Source organism: Amblyomma maculatum, chromosome 3, assembly GCF_055883805.1.
Source record: "Amblyomma maculatum isolate TAMU_Amacu chromosome 3, ASM5588380v1, whole genome shotgun sequence".
Taxonomy (NCBI): domain Eukaryota; kingdom Metazoa; phylum Arthropoda; class Arachnida; order Ixodida; family Ixodidae; genus Amblyomma; species Amblyomma maculatum.
Genome location: NC_139346.1, coordinates 23,855,886 through 23,882,432, shown reverse-complemented (window position 1 = coordinate 23,882,432; position 26,547 = coordinate 23,855,886). Strand labels below are relative to the sequence as shown.

General features: G+C 45.4%; 1 protein-coding gene across 1 annotated transcript; it reads right to left on the bottom strand.

Annotated features, from left to right (window-relative positions):
• Positions 1-1,100: 1,100 nt before the first annotated feature.
• Positions 1,101-26,541, bottom strand: LOC146194343 (large ribosomal subunit protein eL22-like). The gene is made up of 4 exons (XM_084597357.1): positions 26,457-26,541; positions 26,116-26,247; positions 5,724-5,845; positions 1,101-1,279 (listed from the first exon to the last, which is right to left on the bottom strand). Exons 1-4 carry the CDS (start codon positions 26,463-26,465, stop codon positions 1,132-1,134), a joined length of 411 nt encoding a protein of 136 aa, XP_084453483.1. The 5' UTR covers positions 26,466-26,541; the 3' UTR covers positions 1,101-1,131.
• Between the last annotated feature and the right edge of the window lie 6 nt (positions 26,542-26,547).

The following is a 26,547-nucleotide window of genomic DNA, read 5'->3' as shown; positions in this document are numbered from 1 at the left end:
GTGGCTATAACTAGAGTCTGCAGTAACTGCCACACACAATTCTTCTACATTAGAAAGTAGTCCAAAAGCTTTTCTGCTAATGTAAATAAAAATCTAACCAAAAACTGACTTTGTGCAGTAGAACAATACAAACACCATATACCACTGCCCACAGTTAGCGACTGTTGTTTGTTCAAGCTGTATCCTACTATAAGGAAGTTTGCGTCCTGTAGTCTTTTCATTACCCTAAATTTCAAGACCAAAGAAATGCATGCTGCGCAACAGTTGACTGGGAGCCAAGAGTTCTCCTACCAGCTGTGTTTGTCGCAAGCAATACATTGCTTGTCTGAATGCAGCTATGTTGCAGAGACTTAGGTGGCCACCTGGAACGCTTCCTAAGCTACTGGGGTGGAGGGCCCTGGCATGCTGCTTCTCGGAAAAAAAAAAAAAAAAAAAAGAGGCCGCTCCCCTTTGGCCTACTGGGAAGGAGGCCCAGCGTGTCCCGGGGGCCACCACACGGAGGCGGGAGCAGCAGGGGCCAAATAGCCCGGACCCCCTTCTCTGTCTAGACGGCCTGCCAGAGCCCACCACAGGTTCAACCAACAAAGCACCTCTATCCATCTGACCAAGGTAGAGCATGCTTAAGATTAATTGAAAATGAAATAAACAACTAAAGCCAATAATACACTGCAACATAACACCCTACACCATGGGAGCATTTTGAATATCTTTCTCATACAGTGGCCTCTTTTGTCAAGGGGCAGCACAACGCTTCAAGTTGTGGCACTTCGCCTTCAAGAAAGGTACAGAATAGCACTGTGGCATAAACATGCAAGCACCTCGTTAACACAGTGCACTGTGTCTAAACTCTAGGGTTAGCACAGCTGCACTGCAGATCAGGTTCCGCCATTCCGAGCAATGTTGGCTAGGCATCGAGCATAGCAATAGTGATATCCACCTTGCACTAGTCAAACTGGCTTTTGAGGTTATCTCCTCTATTTTGCCTCAGTAGTCAGAACTGTATCAATTTGCCATCTGTCAAAGGAGGGAGCCGCACTGCAATGATCGGAGCTTGTCGCCTCCAGGGCAGAGCATGCCAAGGAGATGAGAGCAAAGTGGCGTGCTGAGGAAAGCAGCTTTATTGGGCAGAGCTTAGTCGTTGTCCTCGTCGTCTTCCTCCTCCTCGTTGTTGATCTGGAAGTAGCGCAGCTCAAAGGCATCCTTGGTGGTGGCCACTACCCGAAGCCAGTCCCGCAGGTTGTTCTTCTTGAGGTACTTCTTCGTCAGGTACTTCAGGTACCTGCAAAAGCCCAGCTCCGTGAAGGTGACAGGCAAAAGGGGACAACGCCTCCCACGGAAGCTGTGTTGTCCTAAACCTGTGCCTTTGCAAAAGCAGCAGCCTCAAAATGAGTTTCAGCCACAGTGACAAACTCTTTGTGTAATTCAAAGTAAAGCAATGCCTGCATTTCTGCAGTGCAGACAGACACTGTGACCAAAGATTGGAGGAGGGGTAGTACAAGGATGGTGTGATAGACAACAGTTTCAAACAAACCAAGACAAAAATTGAAGCATCGGCTTTCCAGGCATGAATTCACTAATTTGAACACCTTGGCACTGGGGAACGAAGGTCATCAGAAGAATGGCTATGCTTCTCAAGGTATGTCACCACCTTTGAAAAGGCAGCTTTTTTGTAAAAATGACTTTTTTTTTTTGGATTCGAGAATCCCAGAACATTCAAAATTGTTCTGAAGCACGAATCATGTTCGTATCTTTAGTTCAAAATCTAGCCAAATTTCGAACATGTGGTGAACAGTTCTGAAACCGAAACTGATATGGTTAGGTAACAAACTGATAACTCAGCGATAAGCAGCGTTGTATTATTGAAAATTTTCTGCTGTTCTAATCTCCGTATACTGCCGATTATAAGTCGACCCCCCAACTCGCAACCCACTTTGGGCAAAAAAATGTTAGACTCCGAATTTAGGTCTCCTAGCTCGTCCAAAAAGTATTTCAGAAGGCCGAGTGATAAAGAAACATTTATTCGTTCACGAGACATCTGTCGTCGCTTGTGAGGACACAGTCGCGATCATCATCTTATGAGCCACTGCTGCCGCTGGTCTTCGGAAGCAGTGCCGAGATGCCGCACGTGGAGAACGCCGCAGAGACCATGTCTGTTGGTAGTTCATACCAGGCATCGTTGACCCATTGAGCCACTTCGCCCAAAGAAGCTCGCTTCAACCTCCCTGTCTTTGGGTTTTCTTGCTGGAGCCACTCATTGTAAAATGCACCGATGTGGTCTTTGAATGGCTTGTTCAGTGCCACATCCAGTGGCTGAAAAATAGCTGTTCGCGTCCGCTACCGCTTTTTTCACACGGTCGGTTATGTGGCCGTGGAATGAGTCCGGGGCTTCAGCAGTGCCCCCGGACGCCTGCACCACACGAGCCGAAACCATTCGAGGACCATTTCATCATTAAAAAATCCCTTCTCATTCACCCGCACGATGACTTTTGGCGGGAACTTTTCCTTCATCGGGATCGTTTTTCTCTTGAACAGAAGGAATGGTGACAACTTGTGCCCATCTGCCGTACAGCATAACATGACCGTGAAACGGTTGTGCGCATTACCCATTGTCAGCAGGCGGACCTGGCGCTCCCCTTTTGCGGACACAGTCCTATTGCTAGGCATATCAAACCAGACAAGAGTCTGGTCCCCGTTGCCTATTTGACCAAGCAGGAATGAATGTGCTGCCCACAGGTGATTCACGTAGCGCAGAAAGGCGCTCCGTTTTTCTTCGCAGGCTTCGGACAACCGCTGGCATACGGTCGTTGTCGCCTCAGGCTTAGGCCATTCCTCTTCATGAAATTATTCACACACTTCTTAGACACTTTAAACTCGGTACGCGGGATGCACATCTCCTCCGCGACAGCGCGCCTTTGTTTCAATGTCATTGTAGCAAACACTCAGGCTCTTGCTTCTCTGGTTGTGAACCCAATTTCGAACTGCCTCCTCAACAGTAGGGTGTTGTCCGGACTTCGGCCCGCAAAAAGAACGGCGTGTAGCAGCACACGCAAAAAGCTTACTTCTTCGTTTTCTCCAGCCTCTCACGCACTTTTCTGAGACGCTGAACTTCCGCCCTGCTTCAACGTTGTCTTCTGACTCGGCGTAAAGGATGACTTGCCGCTTGAAAGCAGCGCTGTACTGTTGCTGATGTTGCGGCGGCATCTTGCAAGGAGTCCGTTGAGTGACACAAACCGCATACACCGCTGTTAGCTGTCACGTCGACTAGAGTCCAGGCGGTGCGACGAGAAGAAATGGCGGAAGGCACACAACGCGCGAAAATGGGCCTTGGAAAATGCTTCTCGGCTCATGTAAATGGTCACGTGTGGCCATTTTAGATTGGATTGGATTAGTAGCTGTACCATTTGTATCAAACATTGCCAGCCCGCCCGGCTTTGGCTGTTTTTTCGTGGAACGCCCACGGTTTGTAGATAACAATTTGCTATCGTATAATGCAAACCTTTGGTGCATATCTCAACTAAATTCAAGTTGCCTTTTTTAAAGCAGATCCACTTTCGCATTGTGTCTGACAACTTCCATAAAATAGCGAGCGCACAGGGCTTGATATCATCCGCGACTCGGTCGAAATTACTTTTGACCCTGCATATAAGCAGACTTTAAGACTCCGCATATACGTCGAACCCCCAACTTTTGGAAAGACATTAAAAAAAGAAGAAGAAGAAAGAAAGGTCGACTTATAGGCGGCAATATACGGTAAATGATTATTCAAAGGTAATTTGTAAGGCTTCCTTTTCTTTAAGCATTGCTTTAAATTTCTGCAAGGGGGATGCGTGACGCTACAAGCCTCTCAGTTGTTTACTTTGCGTGCGCTTTATGCTACCAGGTTCATTCTTTTTATAGGTATTATTTTTAGTAGCAACAGTAATAACATAAGCTGAACAATTTTATAAGAAGGCATGGCCAAGTTTAGAGTAAAAATGCTATTGAAACAGCAGTTTCTTGGTAATCGCTACAAGATAAATGCTCCGATCGAAGACCATGCGGACGTGAATGTATCGGCGAGTGCTGCAAAGCTTGGGAACTTGAAGAACAATTGTGAAGTACAGCTGCAAGAACCTCTACTGCAAGGTAATAGGATTATAAATATGGAGATACTAATATCCGTTTTTGCAAAACTGCCTTTCCCAGAATACAAGGAGGCATCCACGCGTGTCTGCCTATCCTACTTTTTGGCTTATATGATGCTGTGTGCCACTTCAATGATGGCAACAGAAGTACAGCAGTATTGTGAGGGAAGCATGCATTGAACCTGGCCACCACACTCCGTAGCATGTTGCACCAGTGACAAGTACAGTGTGAAGAAGGCTCGGCGTCAATCAATGGGTGAGGTAAAACTTCTTCGCAAGAAAAGACGAGCAGCAAAAAAACCCACAAGAGAGCTCGTGGCAGCTAAGGAGGGCCCTAGCTATGAACATGGTGGATTTTAACTTCCGAGGGTATGAGGATCTTGTTTCTGCAGGGATTGAAAAACTTTAATCTTGTTTTGCAAACAGTTATACCTTCAAAATGAATAAATATTTTTCAATGAAACTTTGCACGCTCGTTCTTTTATTACTAGCCTGTGCAATGAACAAGATGAATGAAATCGAATGGTAAGTTTTGATGTAATCATGTTTTATATCAAGGAATGCAGGCAAAAATGACATTTTTTTCTTTCTTTGATATTGGTTGCACAGTTTGGTTAGTTGGCTAACTCTGTGCCAAAAGGTTTACAATTCCTGCTCTACATTCGCTAGTTTTGAATGTTTACGTTTGGGAAATTTTTTGTCAATAACAAATGCCAGCATGGCTTTTTTTCACCTTTTTTTTTTGCTTTTGAATATCATATAAAAGGGTGCTTTAAAAGGACACTGAAATAAAAATTTAATTGCAAAAATTTAAAAAAAATTGAAAAAGGTGGTGACATATCTTAAGAAGCACATCCACTTGAAATTCAACAGTGTCTTGCATACGCATAGTTTAAATGTTAACTCTACACCATGCTCCTTTCTGTTCAAACATAGCAAAGCAATCTTTTTGGTTGCTTCTTACAAGTGGATATATTTTTGCCAAAAGTATGAACAGAGATTGCAGTATTTCCATGATCATAACCAGTCTTTTTCTAGAAATCACACTGTTGAGAACGCACCTTGCATTATACATGCTTAACCAATCAATAACAAAAGCCCTCAAGAGCCAAGTTCTTGTGCAACCAGTATTCTTCTAGAAACCACACTGTTGAGAATACACTTTTCATTATACAGCTCAACCTACCCATCAATAACAAAAGCCTTCAAAACCAAAGTTCTTGTGGCAAAGAGAAAACCCAGCAGCCCCGATGAACGCCCATAAAGTTCTATGCGTTGCCCCCTCCCCTCCGCCCTCAAATCAAAGTTCGCATAAACGAACATCATTTTGCCACATGAGCTAGCACAGTGCAGCAACGGTGCAGTGACACCAGCAGGCTTCACAGCGAAATGGCTGTCATAGCTACTTTTGGGCTAGATCCGACCTGTGCATGGGTAAAATTACTATTTCCATTATAATCGTAAAACTTTTTTTTTTACATTTTTCCTCTGCACCCCCCCCCCCTCCTTCTGCATTATATCTATTGTAGCATTACTGGTACTTCTCACTCTCATCTCAAAAGTAGAGAGCAGCGATTGCCACCTTCAAAAAAGCCATACCTTTTGGAAAAGGGCACTTCGGCAGTGACGTAGACCTTGTTCTTGTCCTTGTCCACTGTGATCACTCCCGACAGGTTGTTGGTTTTGCCATTGTACTTAATGCGTTCACGGAGGTAGCTTTCCTGCATTAACATTCACCAATGGTCAGATGAGACGCAGTTCAGAAAAGTACTGTTCAATACCTTTAGTGACACAAATAAAACGCATGCATGAAAGGAAGCAATGCACCACCCTGTCCAGTTTGTCCTGTGCGTGGTTACGAGGCCAAACCGTCTTGACTGTACGCAGAACGAACTCGCCAATAAGGCTCAGTGAGCAGATTACCGTGGTGGCTTTCAGAAGTTTGATTACCGTGGTGGCTTTCAGAAGTTTACCTTTCCTTTAAGTCGAACAGTTCTCACCAACATGAGTGAAACTAGAGCACCACAGGTAGAAGACACAAAGCAAAACCGTTCACATAAAACCATCATACAAGTAAATGTTAAGCATTTGAAACACTGACTGAGACTCGTCTACCCTGCATGCATGGAAAGTGCCTGGTTGTGTAGCATAGCAATGTAGTTATTCCCGTCATAAAACCATTTTTCAAGTAAATCAGGGCACAGAAGACACCTCAAAAGGGCAATCCACAAAATTTTACCAACCTTGACTTTTCTTTGCAGTAATTAAAGCTCCTTGTCCAAATAAACATATATCCAGACATGCCATAATATAAAACAATTTTTGATGCCATTTCCCTTGCTGCACCTACAAACTCCGATGCTGAGGCAAAACCAACAAATATGTTCTGCAGCAGCTATGAAGAAAAAAAAAATTCTGTAGCAGCAATATTGCATTTTGGACACTATTAAGGGGTGGCGAGGGTCTTAACTTTTTTAGTTATGGCTAGAATCTCGCCAAACTTTGCACACAAATGTGGTTTTCTCTCCCGATTTCAAAAATGCTGGTGGTCTTAGATCAAAAGTTTAAGTCCAGAGCATAATAATAAATTTCTTATGCAGCTTTAATTAACTTTCTCCTTGCATTTGTTGCTTTTAATTACATGGATTGATAGCCAAGGACTTCCCATACCTGATGACATCCTTTGTTTTCCTCTAAAGGCACGTCTTCACCTATTATGTCGAGAGTAAAAGGCTTCGTTATTTGACACTGGCACTCATTAAGGCGGGGGTCCCACTCCGGCAGCGTGAATGTGCCATTTTAGGCAATGTTTGCGTGAGCATTCTACGCGTTTTTCTTTTTCGAACATCACAATGTAGGCATCATTCGAAAGCTTAATATACGCTCTGTCAAATGATGTGCGCTGCTTTAATGTGCCAACGTTATCAACTGCATGAGAGGTGGTATTGCAGATGACAAACTCGCTAGCATTGTTGATATACACTACTTCGGATTAATTTGCTGAAGAAACTGCTGCACTTAGAACAGTTTCCTTTGGCCTACACATAGAATGGGTACTTATATTAGGGAACATGGCGCATAATTAGTTTTAATTTATTCAGTATTTGATCGGCAGCCTTTTAAACATGGTAAAGTTTGGCTATTTTGGGCACGAATATCTGCGCTTTATCAACGTGCACAGCAGTAAAATTTTTACCACTTCGGGCGCACATTATAATAGTTGAGTGTACGAAGTTTCATCGAAATGTATTCACTAGTTCGTTTTTAATTACCTTTGAAGATTTGAAGATTTCCGTAATACTGCCTCACATCACATAGCTTGACCAGAAAAACCGCTCATTCTACAGCCTAGGAATCATGCATGGCGAAACTAGAATAGTAGTTCTTTGTGAAAATGATCGCAAATTGCGCTTTATACAATTAGCACGATTATACTGAGCCTTCAAATATAATCATTTTTTCCTACACGGCATTCAATCGAGAAGGCCGTCATACTCAACAATGTGAGCCTTGTTTGAGTTGGCTTTTTTTTTAATATTGTATTACTGTAAAATAAAGTTAAAATAAGAAGCACAAACCATGGTGATAATTAGTATTTGCACCTGTATTCGGTCATTAAAGGTTTTTTACTGCTAGCGCCATCTAGGTAAAAGCAGCAAAAGTGCGAGTTCATTCAATTGCCAGGAGAGGCGCGCGTGACTACACTCCTTCAAAGTATTGAAGCTAGTCAAGAAACCTAGAAGTCAGCTTCTCTGCAGTGCAAAAATCCCTTCACCATGGCGGCCAAACCTGTTTTGGGGGCAGAAATCAGGTGCAGTGCAGGAGAGAATATTGTGGCAATAATGGCCACGTCCATTTCCTGCACCCCTCTTCTTCTTGTCGCAATTATGGGATTCCTAATTGCGACATTCATAAGTGCCATTCATAACACCTCCCCTGCCCCTCCCTCCTCCAGGCTCTCAATAGTGAAGGAATTCTGCTCAACACGTTTGCGCATGACATCAGGCTGCACATAGAAGTATTCTGCGCTGCACCCAACTTCTGCCCTCAAAACAGGTTTGGCTGCCATGGTGAAGGGGTTTTGCTCTGCTGACTTCTAGGTTTCTGCAACCCACCTATACTACTTTTGTGCTGTGAAGTGTTTTGCTTGTTGCTATTTGCATTGCTGTTTGTGAGGTGAGTGTCACACTTTTCAAAAATTCATTGCCTGTCGAAACAACTTCTTTCTGCAGCAGATCCGGTTTCAAACATTCCATAGAGGAAGAATTTCGACAACTCGCTCACCTGATGCAGAGGCTACAATTCATGATCTAGAAGAAAGCAGAGAGTGTCAGTGGAGTGAAAGGAATGAATGGATACCTGGAGGCACCACTCGATAGAGAACGTGGTGCGAGACACCACTGGTTCTTAGCACAAAGAGACGCATCTACTCAAAGTGGAAACACAAACAGTTCATTAGGGAAGGACCGCAGTGTGAAAGTTTTCTTTAGGTGACAAGACATGACACGCACATTGCGTGCATGCACATGTTTTGCGCGCATACACTGTGGTTTATGCGGGGGCTATTCGCTCGCACGAAGAACCTGCACACTGTCACCGCATCACCCTTTGCACCCCTGCATTGAGTGCGAACAGTGGACGCTCGCCTGCAGTGCTAAGCCGCTAACCTTCACGCCCAATCGCTGAGGGGCTTTGCGCTATTTTGTGCTTTTCTGAACATGCTTCTGGCCCTGTACTTTTTCCCTCACGCATTCGTATTTCGCCAGGCGCTTCAGGCTCAGATAGCAAGTGACACGGCTAGCAAAAACCAAACAGAATGCGCAGAATCTTCCGGTAAATTTACATGTATCGGGCTTGCTTTTCGGCTGGCGACAAAAGTGCAAATTTATCAAAATTAAGACATGCCTTGACAGATTGCAGGTTGCTTGGACGAGGTTCTTCATCCGTGCGCGCAGTTGGTCCAGTGGTACTTCTCGCAAAATCTAGACATTATGTGTTTGACAGCGAGTGCTACGGATATCGCCACGTTATGCTGCATGGTGTGCTGGCAAAATGCTCGCACGTGACATCACGATACGCCAGCTGGCGTACCACGCGTATGATCCACCGTTTAGATGCTATGTGCGTCATGCGACTCTCAAATATTGGTCGAAAAAGGAATAGGACAGTAGACCAAAAGAAATAGTTTCGGCCGGCGGTATCGAGTGGTTGTCTCCTTCACATCTTCGTTGGTGCGTGCTCTGTTCCCTAGAGCTTTCAGTGGCACACGTGTGCTTAGGTGGAGCTGTCCTCTCGGAAAGCACCGTTTTGAATGTAGCTTCGCAGCCGCTACAAGAAATACATACAACTGCAAAAGGACGACGTCGCATACGGAGTACAGATGGGAAAAAAAAGAAAAAGAAAAAAAAAAAAGAAACGAAGGAATTCGACGCTGCTGAACCGAATGTCGAGCGTTAGCTGAAATGAGAATGTACACTGTTTTGGTTCGGTGCTTTTCATGCTTATAAACATTACAAATATGTGTTCATAGATAATCAAAAACCAGACGTCATCCCCTATAATCATCGTAATGAAACGATAATGAAACGTAACAGCCGTTGTACGTCTGTCTAATTGTATTTGGTCACTTACGAAGCGTGTATGGACATCTTCGCAAAGGTGGGACAGTTGACCGCACTACGCTGCGTGGAAAGAGAGAAGTTTCAACTGCAGACAGCGTAACATAAACAAAGTGACACCGAGAGGGCAGCTGGGCGCATTTCACTGTGACAAGAGAAAAGTGCTTGCCTACATGTAAACCGAATTACCGGATTCCTTCGGCGCACACGCAGTGGCATTAGTGGGGCCAAGTAGGGCTAATGCGCGTGCGCAGCCGGCACTCTCTACTTCTCTGTGCGTCTACGCTATGCTCAAAATAGTAAGCCTCGAAGCCGTGGATTCATGTTTCAAGGCCAGGGGTCTGTTTTAATAATAATAATAATAATATTATTATTATTCAATGCACCGTAAACGCTTTCGTGGACATTTAGTGCATGTGGTGGGTTGACAGAATGAAGCGCGTGTCTGTATCGGGCGGTCGTGCAGAACAGAGTACTGATATCCATCGCGGCACACGCACATCGCCACTGTTTTTAGACTGCCGCAATGAAAAAAATCGAACATATTTATTAGCACAATGACAGCCTCCCTTTACGAGCGCACATGGTCATCCCCGATTAGTCATCGCAGTGAAATTCCAAGCATTTTGGGTGTTTCTTGCACCTCATTTCGGTTTTGTACCGAAAAAAAAAAAAAAGTAAATAAATGTCGCGTTTGGTTTTGACATAGGACATCATTTTCTTCACACCTTCGAACACATCAGTTGGTTTTAGTAAAGTAAGTAGAGGAGGCTCAGAATTTTTGCCTCCGAATGGCTGAATGTCGATTGACACCACCGAAATGAAATATGCGACGATGTGTGGAGCGGAAATCACATGACAGTCTGATTCGGCGTGCAGTTTTGACGTCGAGGTCACCAGCGGCATTTTTCTTTTTTTACTGAAAGCATTTCCGATAACAAACATGCAAAGCAGTAAAAGAAAATAAAACCAAACACTAACGCTAGTTGTAATCCTTACTGCTTAGCATCAAGGAGCCACGTGGTCTTACTCAAAAAGATTCAGAAATATAAGCATAGTAGCACAGCTAGCAGTGCGAAAGCAATTCCAAGCAAACACGCAGAAGACACGCGGCAAGATCTACCAAGGCAGCAGTTGTTGCTTCCCTCAGGAGATAGGAGCCTGAGTCTTGCACGAAGGCACATTCACGAACTGGGCTGAACCTGTTCAATCCGTTTCGAAATGATTTTTGATAACAATACCACGTCAATTCGATGTAGACAGCTATATGTCGAGACCTTGCGGTGAAACCCACAGTTGACAGCGTCGAGTTATCGCTATAGCTTCGTTCCCACGTGTAGCGAACATCACCCATTTTTGCTGTGCACAGATAACAAATGGCGACCACGCCTTGCAGACTACTTTTTTTTTTTAGTGATAGGAAGGCAAATTTCCACTCCTTTGCAATGATAAAATCGGAAATAAATGGGAGGGAATGGAAACAATGTTCAAAAAACAAAAGGACTTGAAACAGCATCGCAGCAGAAGAAACTGCATAAATATTCGCAGCATCTGCCATTTTCTTGGTTTAGAGAAATTGCTTCAAAGGTCTCTCAACTTGCATCTTGAGCATTCACGAGCATACTTCAGCCGACTGATTGGAAAGTCATTCTAAGGAGTTCTTGTGTGGACAAAAAAAGCAGGAGGATAAGGGTTAGGTGCAACAAGTGGCCCTGAACCAGCTCTGCCATTGTTCAACTCTAATCCTGCTGAAACGCTGCATGGCATAGTGAAACAACAAAACATTGGGGTGAGGTCAACGAATTGCCACCATGATTCATCTCATGATAGAGGAAGAGAGAAGGACAGGGACTGGTCATTTTTGGGCAAGGGCTAAAAATATACAGGCACGAGGGACAGGCAAAGCGCTTTGTCCCATGTCTCTCGACCATCCCTGCCTCTTTTTTGCGCTTTGTCAAAATGAGCAAACTCCACCAACTAGCCCAAGAAACAGCATTGCAGAGAGACAGTGTGCCTAAAGCTCACAGCCGCTTTTTGTAAGCCTACAAAAGCTAGTAAATTCAGACTAGATTGACCAAAATTGACCACAATAATCTGGGCATGCACTGGGAAAATGTTTTGACCAACATGAAAATGAATACATTCCGATGCCTGTGCTGCTTAGCATTCGTCAAGTTTTTTCTCTCAGTGTGGCGATTGAAGAAAGTATAAAGGCATACCACTTCCCCAAAGTACATCCAAAATTGCGTCATGTTGGGGGTAGAAGTGGCGTGGGGTGAAGGGAACTACTGGAATACATAAGCCCCGACTCCAAACACACATGCACTGCTGCGCTAACGTCGTCGCACGCGTCAGCCAAAGCCGGTCTGCGCATGCGCGCAGCCCTGCGTGCATCGCGAGCTCCGATGCTGTGATCTGTCCCTGCCAGATATCTGGCGCGTGCTACACGCGTCGAAAACTAGCGAGGGGTTGGGACCGCGCGGCTGTCTCCTACTCCGTTCTTCTCGTACTGAAGTCCACTTAGCTCCCCCTGCTTCTTTTCTTCACAGAATAGTTTTCTTCACGGTTTTCAAATTTTCTCAGTCCGCGCGAGAGGGTGAGCGAGCCGGCACCACGAACATGCAGGTGCATTCCCCTTTTGCGACACCTGCCTTGACGGCGGCTTTGACGTCGCGGCGCATGGAAAGTGCTTTAGGGTACCCGCTTTATTTATGGCAGTTACGAGGATTTAAGGAATGTGAGGATTGACAGCCATGTTTGTCAGTTCTTCGATTTTCCGTACTGTTTCCTCGGGCTGTTTTTCTTTTTCCCATCAGTGATGAAACAAACCCTTCACACATTCATGAGGACAATGTTTGCAAACGGTGTAGGTTCGCCAGTACTTGTCTAAATGGGGCGATCCCCCCCCCCCCCCCCCCTCTTCTTCATTGGAACCGCAGATGAATCAACAAGGGTATCTTATTGTACGATCCCCAGACGTGTAAAAAGAATTCCGGGGCTGGTAAATTTCAAATTATGAAATCATTGTCAAGAAACACATGTGCTAGTTGCAAAGCGGCGCATATTTAGATAACTGCTCGTGATGTCTCACTTTTCTGGTCGTCTTATTGCTCAGAATATGTTTATTTATTTTATTTACATTACCCCTCAGGGAGGCATTACATATATTTTGAATATATTTCAGAAATATCATGTTGCACTCACGCTCTCGAGTGCTGCTAGTATGGCAGTCCACTTTCGCAACGCACCTTATAGCTAAAAATGTCGCAACAAGAGCGCAGACTGACTTGAAACTAGAGCTCGCGGTAGTTATTATAGCTGGAGTACCATTACCAATGTACGCTTACTACCAGCGCTGGTGCATTCGCTTTCAGCCCACCTGCTCATGTTGCTGTATATAGCACAAGGAGCTAAATCTAAAACATCAATCTATTCGTTGTGTCGTCTTCTGACCTTGTGCTCCCTTCCACGTTCCGCGCTGTTACCTCAAGGTGCATAAGCAACACGCCCAAGCTGCTATTCTAAATAAAAACAAAAATGGGGAGGGGCGGTTAGCTTACCGTCAACACTATATAGCCTCGTGTGTTTCAATGGAAATGCCTCCACCCCCCCCCCCCCCCCACCACTACCAGGGAAAAAAGAAAGCGGTCAGTGCGTTATGAAAAGGAAAGTACGCACACCCACATATATCAGCGCGCGCGTTTTTTTTTTTGTTTCCACTTTTATTACAACAGAAAAATTACCGAGGATTACGTTACTTCCTAATGTGAAATTTGAGCGTATCTCATTGGCTGTTCCAGCTTTTCGACAGATTGAGGCAAAGATTTCGAGCAAGACATGTATGTACAGTTACAGACAACTTTTTATTTTATTTTTCACACGTATTTCTTCAAGAAACACTCCACTAACAGTTCTTGACTGTCATGAAGGAAGCTTTGTGGATCAGGAGTTCGCGTAAGGCAGTGTGTGGACCTGTAGGAGCGTTGCGCAGCGAAGAGATAGCAGCGACAGACTGATGCCGCTGACGCCGCTAGCGAGTCAAGTCAACATGGCTCTGCGTTTCGGCTTAGGATGTATGCACCGCGATCCACTTACACCGGAAAACACCGTCGCCGCCACAAAGGAAAAAGGTAGGGGGAGGGGGGGGGGACACGCAGCGGCGAATGGTGGCAGGAGCGTGCACTGCCCTGGCTGCGGAGCTGGTTACGAGGGACAACGCAGACGGCGACGCGAAACTCACGAACGGGCGCCAAAGAGCTGGGCTCTAAAATTAAAAAAAAGAAAGCTGTTCAGCACGCCAAATGGCCACATCAGGGCAGCGCGAGGAAGTACATGTCTGGACAAATTCTAGGGGAGTAACCGAAGGGCGTCTTGCATTATTCTTTTGTTGCACATAAAACGACAGAAACGAATCCTTTGACTCCAAAGAATGCCTCAGTGACAGCCAGTTATGCATTTTATCGTGGTTAGCACGAGTGATTTGCCGTTCTATGCTTATGAAAGCAGGTGATGCTGGTAGTGAATAAATAAATAAGTAAATAAATATATAGAAAGTACACTGGATTCGCAATGCAGCAAAGACGTACATCTAACCAATGAAGAGTACAGAGGAGATTCAAAGAGGAAGGGTCGAGAAGGAGCGGTCTAACGCGCTTGCGAAACTAACCCGCTTCTACTGGCCACGTTGCCTCATAACTGTCTGCTACCCCCCCCCCCCCCCTCTCCAATTCATTTCCCCCAAAATTTAGCCTGAATGCATTGCGGCAGCTGCGTGGTGCTTACTCTTTTGGTAGGTATTTCACACCTATTTCGCAATGCCGACTCTCCTCTCTAAGGTAAAATGAAATTGGCCATCGCCCTTTTCTCAGCTGATTAGGTTACTAACGTCAGTTTCTATGGCTAGAAAAGCCCGAACTAAAAAAAAAAAAAAAAGAAAAGAAAATGATTACCGTTGATTGAAACCGACTTTATTGCAATTTTATTATGTGCAATAACGTTTGATAAAAGTAGTTCTGCACCAGAGAGCTCGCAAGAATATCCTACTATAAATGCTATAACTTCAAAAGTGATAACAGCTCAAAAGATGGGTATCGAAGGATAGACAATACAGGTGTCGATTTTAGCCAGAGTTCATGACGAAACCACCAAAGATGTATACTTCGTCTCACAAAATGTTTTTAGTACTGCGAAAGGCCGGGGCGCCATGGACCAAGAGCACTTGGACACTTGCGCGCGAGCGAGGCAAACGCGTTTCCCTTTTTTTTTTGTACTTTGTAACTAATGTACAAAGCTCCCCCTGTAATTTCTTGTTATAGCTCCCCTCTGCACTTCCCCTCGCTGTCTTCTCCCCATCATTTTGCTTTCCCGCCGGCTGCAGCTTGGGCGCTTCAGATTTTAGATAGCAGTTGAAGCGGCCGGCAGCACTCTTTTCCTTCCTTTTGTTTGAATAACCACTATCCACACCACCTATAATAGGCAATTGTGCTCCCACTGTCGCCCTTGCCGATTCGAGGGGTGCGTCGGAGCACAGTTACCTATTACAGTGCGCATTTGAATGGGCCAGGGAGCCCCTGCCTTTAGCAGTGGTGCAAATCTCTTGTGAGTCGAAGTATAGTATACAAGGGCCACATAAATATCTTCCATCATATCGCACCTTTCCATTTTTGGTATACACTTGAGCTATCGTGAACATATGTCGACGATGTATCATCAACTCGCTCAAGCTTCCACTCTATCCAGAACAGTGAACAACAAAACGAGGTGGTACTTTTCATTTACGTTACGCACATTCGGTCATGGTCGAATCGAGCGGCGGCGGTCCGCGTCGGCGCTCAAGTTCAGCCGTGGTAAGGCAAGCTAGCACCCCGCAGTCCTGCTATCCGCAGTAGTCAAGCTAAGAACAGGTGAACGCTTCCCCCTGCGCACGGCGGGGAGAAGAATGGGGCTTTGAAAACCCACCCCCCAACAAAAGAAAGCTTCTCTACAAAGCAACGGTTGGGTCCCTCGGCCACCTGGGGGCAAGGCCGATAGGCACTTTCTCAGTCCTGAATCAGTGGCGTAGCCTGGTGGCAGAATTTGAACTAATTCCAAGATGGCCACCGTGGGACCCCCGCCTTAAGCTAATCTCGAACTGATATTTATCCATTGCCTAAACTAAGAAATTAAAAGTGTCATCGGGTACCTCATTTCTCTCTGAAAAAAAAAAAAAAAAAAAAATGGTACCAAAGTTATTTGTGTGATCTAAAAAGAAGTTATCAAAACCCTGCTTAAGACTGTAGAGATCGACCAAAAATATGAAACTGAGAAAACAGCATTTGAAGTTTGACCACATATTATAACTTGAACGATCAGTAGCCTCACTGATATTTCACCAAAAATGACATGCTCTTCCCATTTCTAAAACTGTCTTTGGAATTTGAATATGTCAACTAAAACTGAAGCAATCACCATTACCCATGGCCAAGATAGTATATGCCACTAGGAAATCAGCAAAATTTTGAGCATGCAATATTATTTCAATGTTATTTTCAAAATCTCGACAGTGACGTAAATATTGGATCACCCCCTGATCTTTTCAATATGACTGCAGTGATAAGTTTGTCATTGTCACTCAATGAGAATGTTTTGAAAAAGCCCAGTAAGACTGTGTGCAGTGTCCAGAAACAGCACTGAGAAAGACGCATTTGCAATATAAATGGAATCGTTGTGAGGCTTTGTCCTTTATGGTTTGGTTTGTGGGGTTTAACGTCCCAAAGCGACACAGGCTATGAGAGACGCCATAGTGGAGGGCTTCGGAAATTTCGACCACCTGGGGTTCTTTAACGTGCACAGACATCGCACAGCACACAGACACCTTGCTTTTCGCCTCCATTGAAAAGCGGCAGCCGAGGCCGGGATTCGATCTCGCATCCTTGGGAACAGTAGTCGAGCGCCGTAACCACTGCGCCACCCCCGGCGCGGTGCTTTGTTCTTTATGAGAAAGGCTATATACTAAACATGTAACAGTACCCTCTCTCCCCAAATACTGGCAAAAGCTTGCCACAAAGCCCACATATACCGCCACTAGAACCAGCGTGAGAAGCTTCATTTACCACTTCATATGCCTGTGGCAGTGTCCTTCAAGGCAAACAAATACTCAAAATCCACGACAAAATGATCTGGCTATATTAATAAACTTGCACAAAGTTTAAGGCTAAAACACGGCAGCGTACTAGAATGACCTAATAAATTGGCTAATATTCCAGAATGAAACTTGCTATACAGTGGATGCAGGGCAGGGTCCCTTGCAGAAGCTAAAGCTTAAACTTGCACACCCCTTTGACCGCAGCGACGCAGTTTCTTAGGCAATCTGCTTAAAAAAAAGAAAAAGAAAAACGAAACCGCTCGTGGAATTTGCGGTCGAGGGACGCGGGCACCGGCGCAATGTCAGACTCTCCTGTCGTCTGAAGCGGCGAGATAACAAAGCAACGAAGTGGCCGCGTTGGTGGGGGACCATGAATATCAGCTGAACAGTGCAATCTATCGATGCTGTCTTGGATGCCTCTGAACCTCTTGCAAACGATTAAATGCCGCGATGCTGCCCGACATGCTGCAGCTAGGCTAGGCCGAGAACACGGCGCTTCGGATGAGACATGCGACCCTGGCAGTGCGACGCCGTACTCGTTCTTCGACGCGCACTCACTAGGCGCTTTCATTTTTTAATACACTCTTGATATGCTACGGACCAGCGCCGGCAGCGAGAGCAATTGATACAATCGCAAAAGTGCATCAGAAACGTGCCAAGCAGAAACCACGACGGCGAACGTAAAAAAAAAAAAAAAAAAAAAGGCAAGTCAGTCGCACTGGCCAATGGGAAGCGCAAGACAAGGGGCTCGCAGAGCCATTCAGTGGACCAGGAATGGCTTTTAGAAAACCCGCGACGGTGGTCATTCTGCCTGAGTGACGTCATTTGGAGATGCCGCAAAATGCGCACGAAGAAATAAGCTTCAAAATAAGCCCAAGATTGCGGCGGCTAGCCGGCTGCTTCACCCGCGTCAAGTTCAAACAATTTTTACCTCTTTTCAGCCATTTCAAGGCTTCCGTGGAAGTCGTTTTTATCGTATTTCCCAAAACCACTGAAACTACATACAGAAGGTGCGATTATCTGAAGCTGTAGCATTTATTTCACATATATTTGCATGGACGATAATTTCTTCAAAAAATAAAAATCTGCACAAGGTGCTGAAAAGATACCATTGAGCTAATAACACCTCTGGATAGTATTCATTTTCGGGGCAATTTTGCCATCAACGCTAGTAAAGCACTGGCTTCAGTTTTGGGTCACTTTTGCCAAAGCTGTAAGTGGTATGCATGGCACTCATGTGGTGCCCAACTACGCCGCCGTACTTGTGGTGCATGTAGCAGACAAATGTTCCCACTAGCATGCTTTTCTCGCGCAGTGCATTCAGATTGTCTTTGAACTTCCATTTCATTTATTAACCTTAAAGGCCCCTTTCGGGATATTACATAAGGGGCGGGGCAGATAAACATTGAATGTTACACTTTGTGGGCGATTCCTCTGCCCGAGGGATGCGCACGACAAACACACAGTGGGCCGTATAACAAACATATTTAATCTCACAGGGATCTTGTCGTCCGGGTGGCTGCGGGTCGTTTCCGTGGAGAGCCGGGAGGGAAGCGGGAGCGACGAGCCAGGGACCAGGAAGCGCCAGGGACCAAGCAGCCGAGACGGTGGCGCGTGCCTTCTTTTATAGCCCCCTCGCGCGGGACCGGTTATCCCCGAACAAGCGGGGAAAGGGAAACGGGCCGCGCGCAGGGAGCATCGGGAAGTGGCGCGGCCTTCAAATGCGCGGCGCGCCACGAGCCCTACAACTTTTCACAGATTTTCACATGATATACACCTTTCAATGTTGGCGTTGAAGGATGATGGGCAGGTGATGGCAGCGACGGAGTGGAATAGATCGTTCCAGTCTGACGCGTAAAAAACTTCGTAAATTAGACTGCAATTTCAAGGATGATACACTGACTTCGTACGAATACTGGGAGTGAATGAAACGAGCTGCGCGATTTTGGATGGCTTCAAGTGCATCAATGAGATATCTTCGATGGGGGCTCCAAATAGGGGACGCATATTCAAGTTTAGGTCTGACCACTGTGTTGTAGGCGAATAATCTTACATCTGTAGATGCATGACGTAAATGGCGCTTGGGAAAACCTAGGGTTTTATTAGCAGAAGAAATTATGTTAGTAACGTGTCCACGCCAAGGTAAGTCATGGCTTAAAACAATACCCAGGTATTTATGAGGATGAGGTCTATTGAAGTATTAACAAGCCTGTAAGAAAAAGAAAACGGTTATGTTTACGGCAAAACGAAATAAGTTTGCATTTGTTTGGGTTAAGGGTCATTAGCCAATCATCGCACCATTTTTCAACGCGGCCGAGATCATCCTGAAGGGCATTTTGGTCAGAGATGTTTTTTATTGAGCGGCAGATCACGCAGTCGTCAGCAAATAGACTGATATTACATGAGAGGAGCTCTCGTGAGTCATTTATATACATTAAGAAGAGGAAAGGGCCTAGACAGAGCCCTGGGGTACGCCTGAGGTTACGGCGACGGAATTAGAAGACTGATTATTAATAGAAACTGTCTGGGAGTGATACGCAAGGAATTCTTGGGTCCATTTTAAGATGTTAGGGTGCAGGTTCAATTGTGAAAGTTTGAGCAGTAATCGTCGATGGGAAACTTTATCGAATGCTTTAGCAAAATCTAGGAATATGGCATCAGTCTGAATATTCAAGTCAAGGCTTGCCTGTAGGTCATGAAGAAATATTGCGAGTTGTGTAATGCAGGAATAGGTTTTACGAAATTCCTGTTGCACAGGATGAATGAAATTGTTAGTATCCAGAAACTGCATGATTTCAGAGTAGATAATATGCTCCATGATTTTGCATGGTACACTAGTGAGCGAGATAGAACGATAATTTAATGGTGCATCTTTGTTACTAGAGCTCGTTGCGCAGTGCTTTAAACATGAGAGAACAGGCTGGCCGTCGCCTCACGCAACAGCAGCAAGAAACTACAGAAATACCTCGATAATTCGAAGGTTTTCTGCGGTCCCGTATTTTCCAATGTAAATTTGGCCTGATAATTCGAACAGGCGGCCTGCGCCAGCCCGGTTAATTCGAAAATTTGGACTGCTATGCGGCAATGCCTGATCCATGTTTCGCCGCAAACCCGGCGAAACGACGACCCTACGGAGCCGCGAGGCAAAGCCACATAGTAATGGTGATGATTTATAGGCGAAGCGCCCCAGCCGGAGCACTCTCTGCACAAAAATCGGTCCACAGTGCGCCTCGTGCACCGCCGAAACGCGCCTGCAGAGGAGAAGACGTGCTTCACTGCAACACGGCAGGCATACCGGTTTTTATCACGCGACCTCGCCCCCACTCCATCCCTTGGTGTGCTTCGCCCACTCTTCCCCCGTGCCTCCGACGCTGCAAGTACGCCACCACCACAGCCGCGCCGGTCTCGCCTGCGCCATTTCTTTGTGTTGTGCGCTGTGGTTAGGGGTCGGCTACTGTGCCGTTTTTTTTGGGCGGGACTGTGCAGAAGTGCTAGCTTTGTGACCGTAGCAGTGCAGAAATGCCAAAGTACAAGACTTTAACGCTGCAGCAGAAGTTCTGCTTGATCCAGGAAGCAGGCAAGAGCGCTTGTTCGAAGACCGAGTTGGCCAAAAGGCATGGCATGCCCCTCTCGACATTGTCCACAATATTGAGCAACAAGTCAAAAATACTAGAGGCTTACGGCAAGACCTATTCTTCGAAGCGGTCACGAGTGCAGGCTCCCACGTATCAAGATGTGGAAGCTGCTCTGCTTCGCTGGCTGCAGAAAGCAAACGCTGCCCACGACCTCCTCGGAGCCATATGCCTCATGGTGTACGCTTGGAAACAAGTGGAGCCCACATTGATCAGGCGGTGTTTTGAACACGCTGGTTTTTCCAGTGAAAGCACTGTTGATGCCGATGCAGACCACCAAACCAATGTACTACTACTCTTGAAGAAGAAGGAGCAGAGTATTGCGACCGCATCAATGCGCTCTGCACAGAGGATGAGTCCAACGCAGTCGGCTTCGCCGAGTATATCAACATTGAGAGCGAAGAGCAGACTGGCTACTCTGACTTGGAGAGTGAGATCACTGCTGGTACGAACATGCGCGATGACAGCGACGATAGTGACGACGACACCGACGAGCCTCCCCGAGCACCTGCTCTTGGTGAAGTTATCGGATCGCTGAACATTATCCACAGTTTTGTTGAGTGCCGCGTGGAAGTTCAGAGATGTTTCGTCTATTTGACCAACTCGAGAGCATGACCTTAGGAGCCGCAAACTACCGGACGCGGCAAACCAGCATCTCTGATTAATAATTCAAAATATGCTGAATAAAGGTAACACGTTCCTGCAACAAATTTTTTTGCCTAAGTCTTATTTCTTGGTGTGTTCAGTTAATTCGAAAACCCGCTTAATTCGAAGATTTCTCGCGGTCCCGATGACTTCGAATTAACAAGGTTGTACTATAAGTCGCAAATGCCACCTCGGGCGGGAAACTGCGCTACTTAGCGCTGCTCGAGCTGAGGTCGAGAAACAGGTCCAAAGACACCGTGGACAGACTCTAAACGCAAATAATGAACAGAGGCAGCAGCGCTTCCGTGAAATTGGAGTCTGAATTTAGAAGCTTATTGCTAGCACACTAGAGAATTTTTTTTTACACAAAGGTTGCTGTCCACTGTTGCAATTAATGGTAGTTCATTAAGCACCAAAATGAGCTAAGTGTATGGTGGTAGCTCATTTTTGGGCTGTGCGCCGTGCGTATTAACAAAAGTTAACATTTGAGTGCGTAGCCAATACTCAGCAGTCCGTGCTTCATTCCTGTCGTGTCTGTCTTTCGCGTTAGGCATCTGTAACACAGTGCACGTAGTATAGTGATCGAGTTAAAACTGCCGGGTTATGAAACTAGGCAGCGAGCTTGCATTATTGCCCTGGCGTAAGCATAGATTCTCAGTATGTGTACAAAAAAAAAAAAAAAAAAAGTAATCACCAGGGTAGCCACAACAACCACCGAGACAAAGCGCATGTCCCAAGGATTCGATCATTTCAAGGTGCGAAACATGATGACGTCACATATTTTATAAGTAGAGCCACAGCCGGTCTCGAGAGAGAGTGCGCTTCTCGTCTTACGGCCTCACCAATGGGGTCTATTTTCACCGCCCGCCGCGCCTCGGTGGGGTCGCCACCTCCCCACTGCTGCGCTTCTGCTACCGCCGTTCATGCGCAAGGGAAACGTGCGCTCGCTCTTCGCTCCGCCCACCTCAGTTACAACCTACAGGTCCTGACATTTCACCCCTTATGGTTTATACAAAGATGCCTTCATCAGCGTCTACGATTTATCGCGTACGAGGAATAAAATATAGTCAACACCGCTCACGCGCCTTCGCCAGTGCAGCTGAGCACGGTCGAATGAAGCTGGTACGCTTACTTCAACATTTTTGCCCCTAACTTTTGTACAGAAATAAATTTATCAGGCTATGTAGTGTTCCTTCGAAAGCTGTAAGCAGGTGTAGCGCGACCTGACGTTAGTGCATGGCAAACTGTTGGCTGGAGATTCTGTCAACCGCTTCTGTTTTCGTTTAGAGCAAAAGAGGCACCGGCAGAAATTCATGGCGCGTCTCAGATTTAGAGTAAAGAACAAAATTTACATGTATAGTTAAAATTGCAGTTGTCTATTGGAGTGAGCTGTTCTAGCTTCCTTCAAAACAAATCAGTCGGTTGAAAGACGGAATATATATATGTAATCTCGCGACTGACGCACGTACCTCCGCGGACAAAAGTGGTATATTCCACGGGCTGCGAGAAAACTGCCCGCCAGATTTTTCTGACAGAAAAGCAGTTGTTTCTATGATACGCGTAACGTACCCTCCTTGATATACTTTCCATCTAGTCCAATCAAGTTTGCGTGGCACATTTGTTTATACTGAAAAAATGCAATCGTGATTCGCGTGGAATATACCATTTTTGTTCGCGACTGTAGGTGTATAACAGATGTAGCCGCTTTAATACATTGATAAAAAACAACTTTTAATCAAGGACATGGGCATGAACAGTTATGCCTAATTGAAAAGAGCGGCAAACAAAGTGACCTGCGGCTAGAAAATTCAGTCTCAATCTTCTTGGTCGGTTTGTTCATATAGGGAGCTGGCCTGTAATTCCTCTCTGTCACTTTCTTGGCATAATTGACAACAAGGATTCTGATAAATTTTTCAGATATCAAAGAAGCGGACCTTATAGGCTCTTGTTAATTCCTTCAAGGCAACTCAGCAATGGCGAATTCTCAATTGCGCCGCTTGAATCAGGATTTGGAACAAGTTATTTTTTTAAAAGAGAACCTTGTCCAATAGGGAAATAAACCCTGTTTCCGATAATGCATTAATTCTTGTCGTTGTAGAAGAGTGTACATGGGGCTACTTCTTTCGCTACTTTCAAAGATAGTACAGCGTCACACCCGAGGTAACTGATTAACTTATCAATGCATCCATCGACGTAAGCTAAACCGGAATATGTGACAGTAATTAGATGACAGGAGATGCCACCACGATTCCTTCATTTCCTCTGTTACTGATTGTGGCCGAGCAGAAATGATTTCTTCGCATAGACGAAAACTGCCTTGATTTTGCTCCAAAATGAAACGTCCGTCTTGACAATGTGGTCAAGTGCCACTGTGACGGCTCTCGCATCTAGCATATCGTTCTCCTCGCACATTAGCCTTACTTTCCCTAAGAGAGCCTCAATAGGGCCACTAAGTTTTCTGGTAAGGACGGAGTCGACACCTTTCCCCAGGAGGTATTCTACCACTTGTACAGTAGACTCGTGATGAACAGCATTACTTGAAATGTTTTTTTTTTTCAGTGAAAGCTTCCTTCTTTAACGCTTTAGAAGTTTCTTGGATGCTTTCGATATAGCAAGTGAACTCGTTTGTCAGCCACTGCAATCGAATATCACCAGCTGCGTCATTTATTAGCCTCTTTTTACCGCTTCCAGCATAATGGTGTCATGAATATCAAACCATTTCTTTATTGTTTTTATAATAAGCATAATATGTAAAATTTCATTAAAACAGCGTTTATTTGAAAAATAAAATAATGTTTAAATACAGCAATTTGCTAATATATAAATTATAATAACATTCAAAACTCAACCTTACAGTCTTTACTTTGACTGTTATGCTAATACTTTATATCATGCAAGCATTATGAAACTTACATTACATTTTTATGAAATTATTTTCATCTTCAGTGCTATATATGGATGGTTTCGAATCTAGTGCTGAAAGACTGTTTTGTTGTTGCAGACGAGTTGCTGTAACGTTAGCCTAGAAGAAGCCTAAATGTGATCACTGCTCATTCAGCATTTCTTTTTTTTTTTTTTTTTTTGCTATTTTTGGGCAGGCTTGGGAAAAATTGACAAAAGTAGCTACCATGCCGCAACGCATGTCATATGCTTGTCGAAAAGAGAGAAACCTAATCCCATGAATGTTGATGCGCCTTTTTTGCATGTCCTCACCTCAAGAAACACTAAACAGATCATGTGGCCACCCTAAGAGGCGTCTGTTTAAGAAGCATTTTCACGCAGCTATCGAGTGCGACAATTACAGGCCTGATTTCCGATGCATGCAGAGTCTAAGTGACAACAGGAATGAGGCACGCGAGTCACTGTAACATGACAAAAGTGCGTTTTTCGAGTAGCACTGACAAAAGTTCGCCTGCAATGTGCGCCGCAAAAATGGCCCCCACCGTCGTAGTTGGCCACCATGTGGGCTCAGTGCATACCACCTATTTGACCATGTGGCACACAAGTGGCACAAAATTTGTCATTTCGCATATAACCAAAGTTCTTTAGTCCTGCCCTGAACGGTCAAGTTAAGGGTTCAATACAGTTTCTGCGTCATTCATTCATTGTCATGCCAGCATTAAGCAAACTAAAACAATGAGGCAGTACTACACTGGCACATTATTTACGTCAAACCTAATCTGGTTTTGACTGAAGTATCAGCCACTGCGCAGCATTTAAAGCAGAAACTGATACAGTAAGAGGCGACTATTTACTTGCTAGTAAATATTTCATACATACAACCCTGCAGTGGCCACAGGATTGGAGGAGGTCAGTTTAAATCCCCATTCCAAAGAAAGGCAGCGGCAAAGATTGCTCCAACTACCGCACAATCGCACTTATTTCGCATGCTAGCAAGGTGATGTTGAAAATCCTCTAAGGTTGGCTGCAGCAGTATCATCGCGAGCTTCCGGACGTGCAAGCTGCGTTTCGCAAGGGCAGAAGAGGTAGAGACCAGATTGCCAACCTTCGCTGGATCATGGAAAGAGCAAGAGTTCCAGAAACCCATCTACTTCTGCTTTATTGATTATGCAAAAGCGTTTGACTGCGTAAATCACAGCAGATTGTGGCAAGCTCTTCAAGAGATGGCAGTTCCAATTCACCTTATCTGTCTCCTCAGGAACCTGTATAAAGGGCACGAGGCCAGTCAGAACTGGGCACGGTCTTACTGATTGAAGGAGTGAGACAAGGCTGCATACTGTCGCCCTGCCTATTTAACCTATATGCCGAGTGCATCATGAGGAAGGTCGGCCTGGACGAGTCTTCAGCTGGAGTGAAGATTGCTGGGAAACGTATCAACAACCGTAGATATGCAGATGATACAACTTTAATGGCAGAAAGTGAAGTGGAACTCAAGAGACTTCTGATGCACGTATAAGAGTGAGAAGTTTGGGCTTAAACTGACCATTAAAAAGACAAAGATCATGGCGCCTTGCCCTATCAAGTCCTGGAGCATCAAGGGACAAGAAGTGGAAGCTGTGAAAGATTTTCTCTTCTTGGGCTCCAAGATTACCCCAGAAGGAGACTGCAGCTATGAAATTAGGAGACGCCTGCTCGAGCATCTTGTCTTGTGATCGATCGACACAGCCCATCAAATGCTCCATCCCTTCGCATACTTGAACTTGACACACGCTGACCCGTTTCGTTCATTAGTTCGATCAGCTTGGGTTTGGAATCGGTGAACTCAGAATGCAGATTGCTCGCAAAAGGAATTTTGAGCTGGTGGAGCGGCGCCGACACTCTCTTTGACACACTAACAATCTACCAACGAAATGTAGGCAGATCTAACACAGACACAAATGCTGCGCAGAGAGAGTGCATGGCATGTGACAAAACTACCCAAAATACACCCACGCACACGCATTGCATATCCGTGGCAGTGAAACCTGCACATAGGCACCAGCCTGCGCGGCACACCAGGCTGGGACACTTACGAACTCGGCCACTTTCATGATGCCATCCTCAACCGGGTGCGTGCAGTCGATGGTGAACTTGGTCTGCACCTTCTTCTTCTTGCCTTTGGACTTTGCCTTGGCGGGGCGCCGGGCGATCTTGGCTGACTGCGTCTGCAAGTCGAGCGGCGCTTAGGGCTAGCAAGACAACGTGGTGCGCCGCCGGCTCGGCGACCCCTTCACACTATACCAACCACTGCTTCGACTGCTAATTCTGCACTGTACGCAAAGCCGCAACTTAGAGGCATATAATGACACTGATAAGGGCTGTTACCATTAAAATGCAGCGAAAAACGTGCTTTTCCACACAGAGTACAACTTACCACGGCCATTCCACTTGCTGTACACGGTCCGAAAGAACGAAAGAACTGCGACTGGAACGCCGCCACTTTATTGCACAAATGAGGGCGCTGC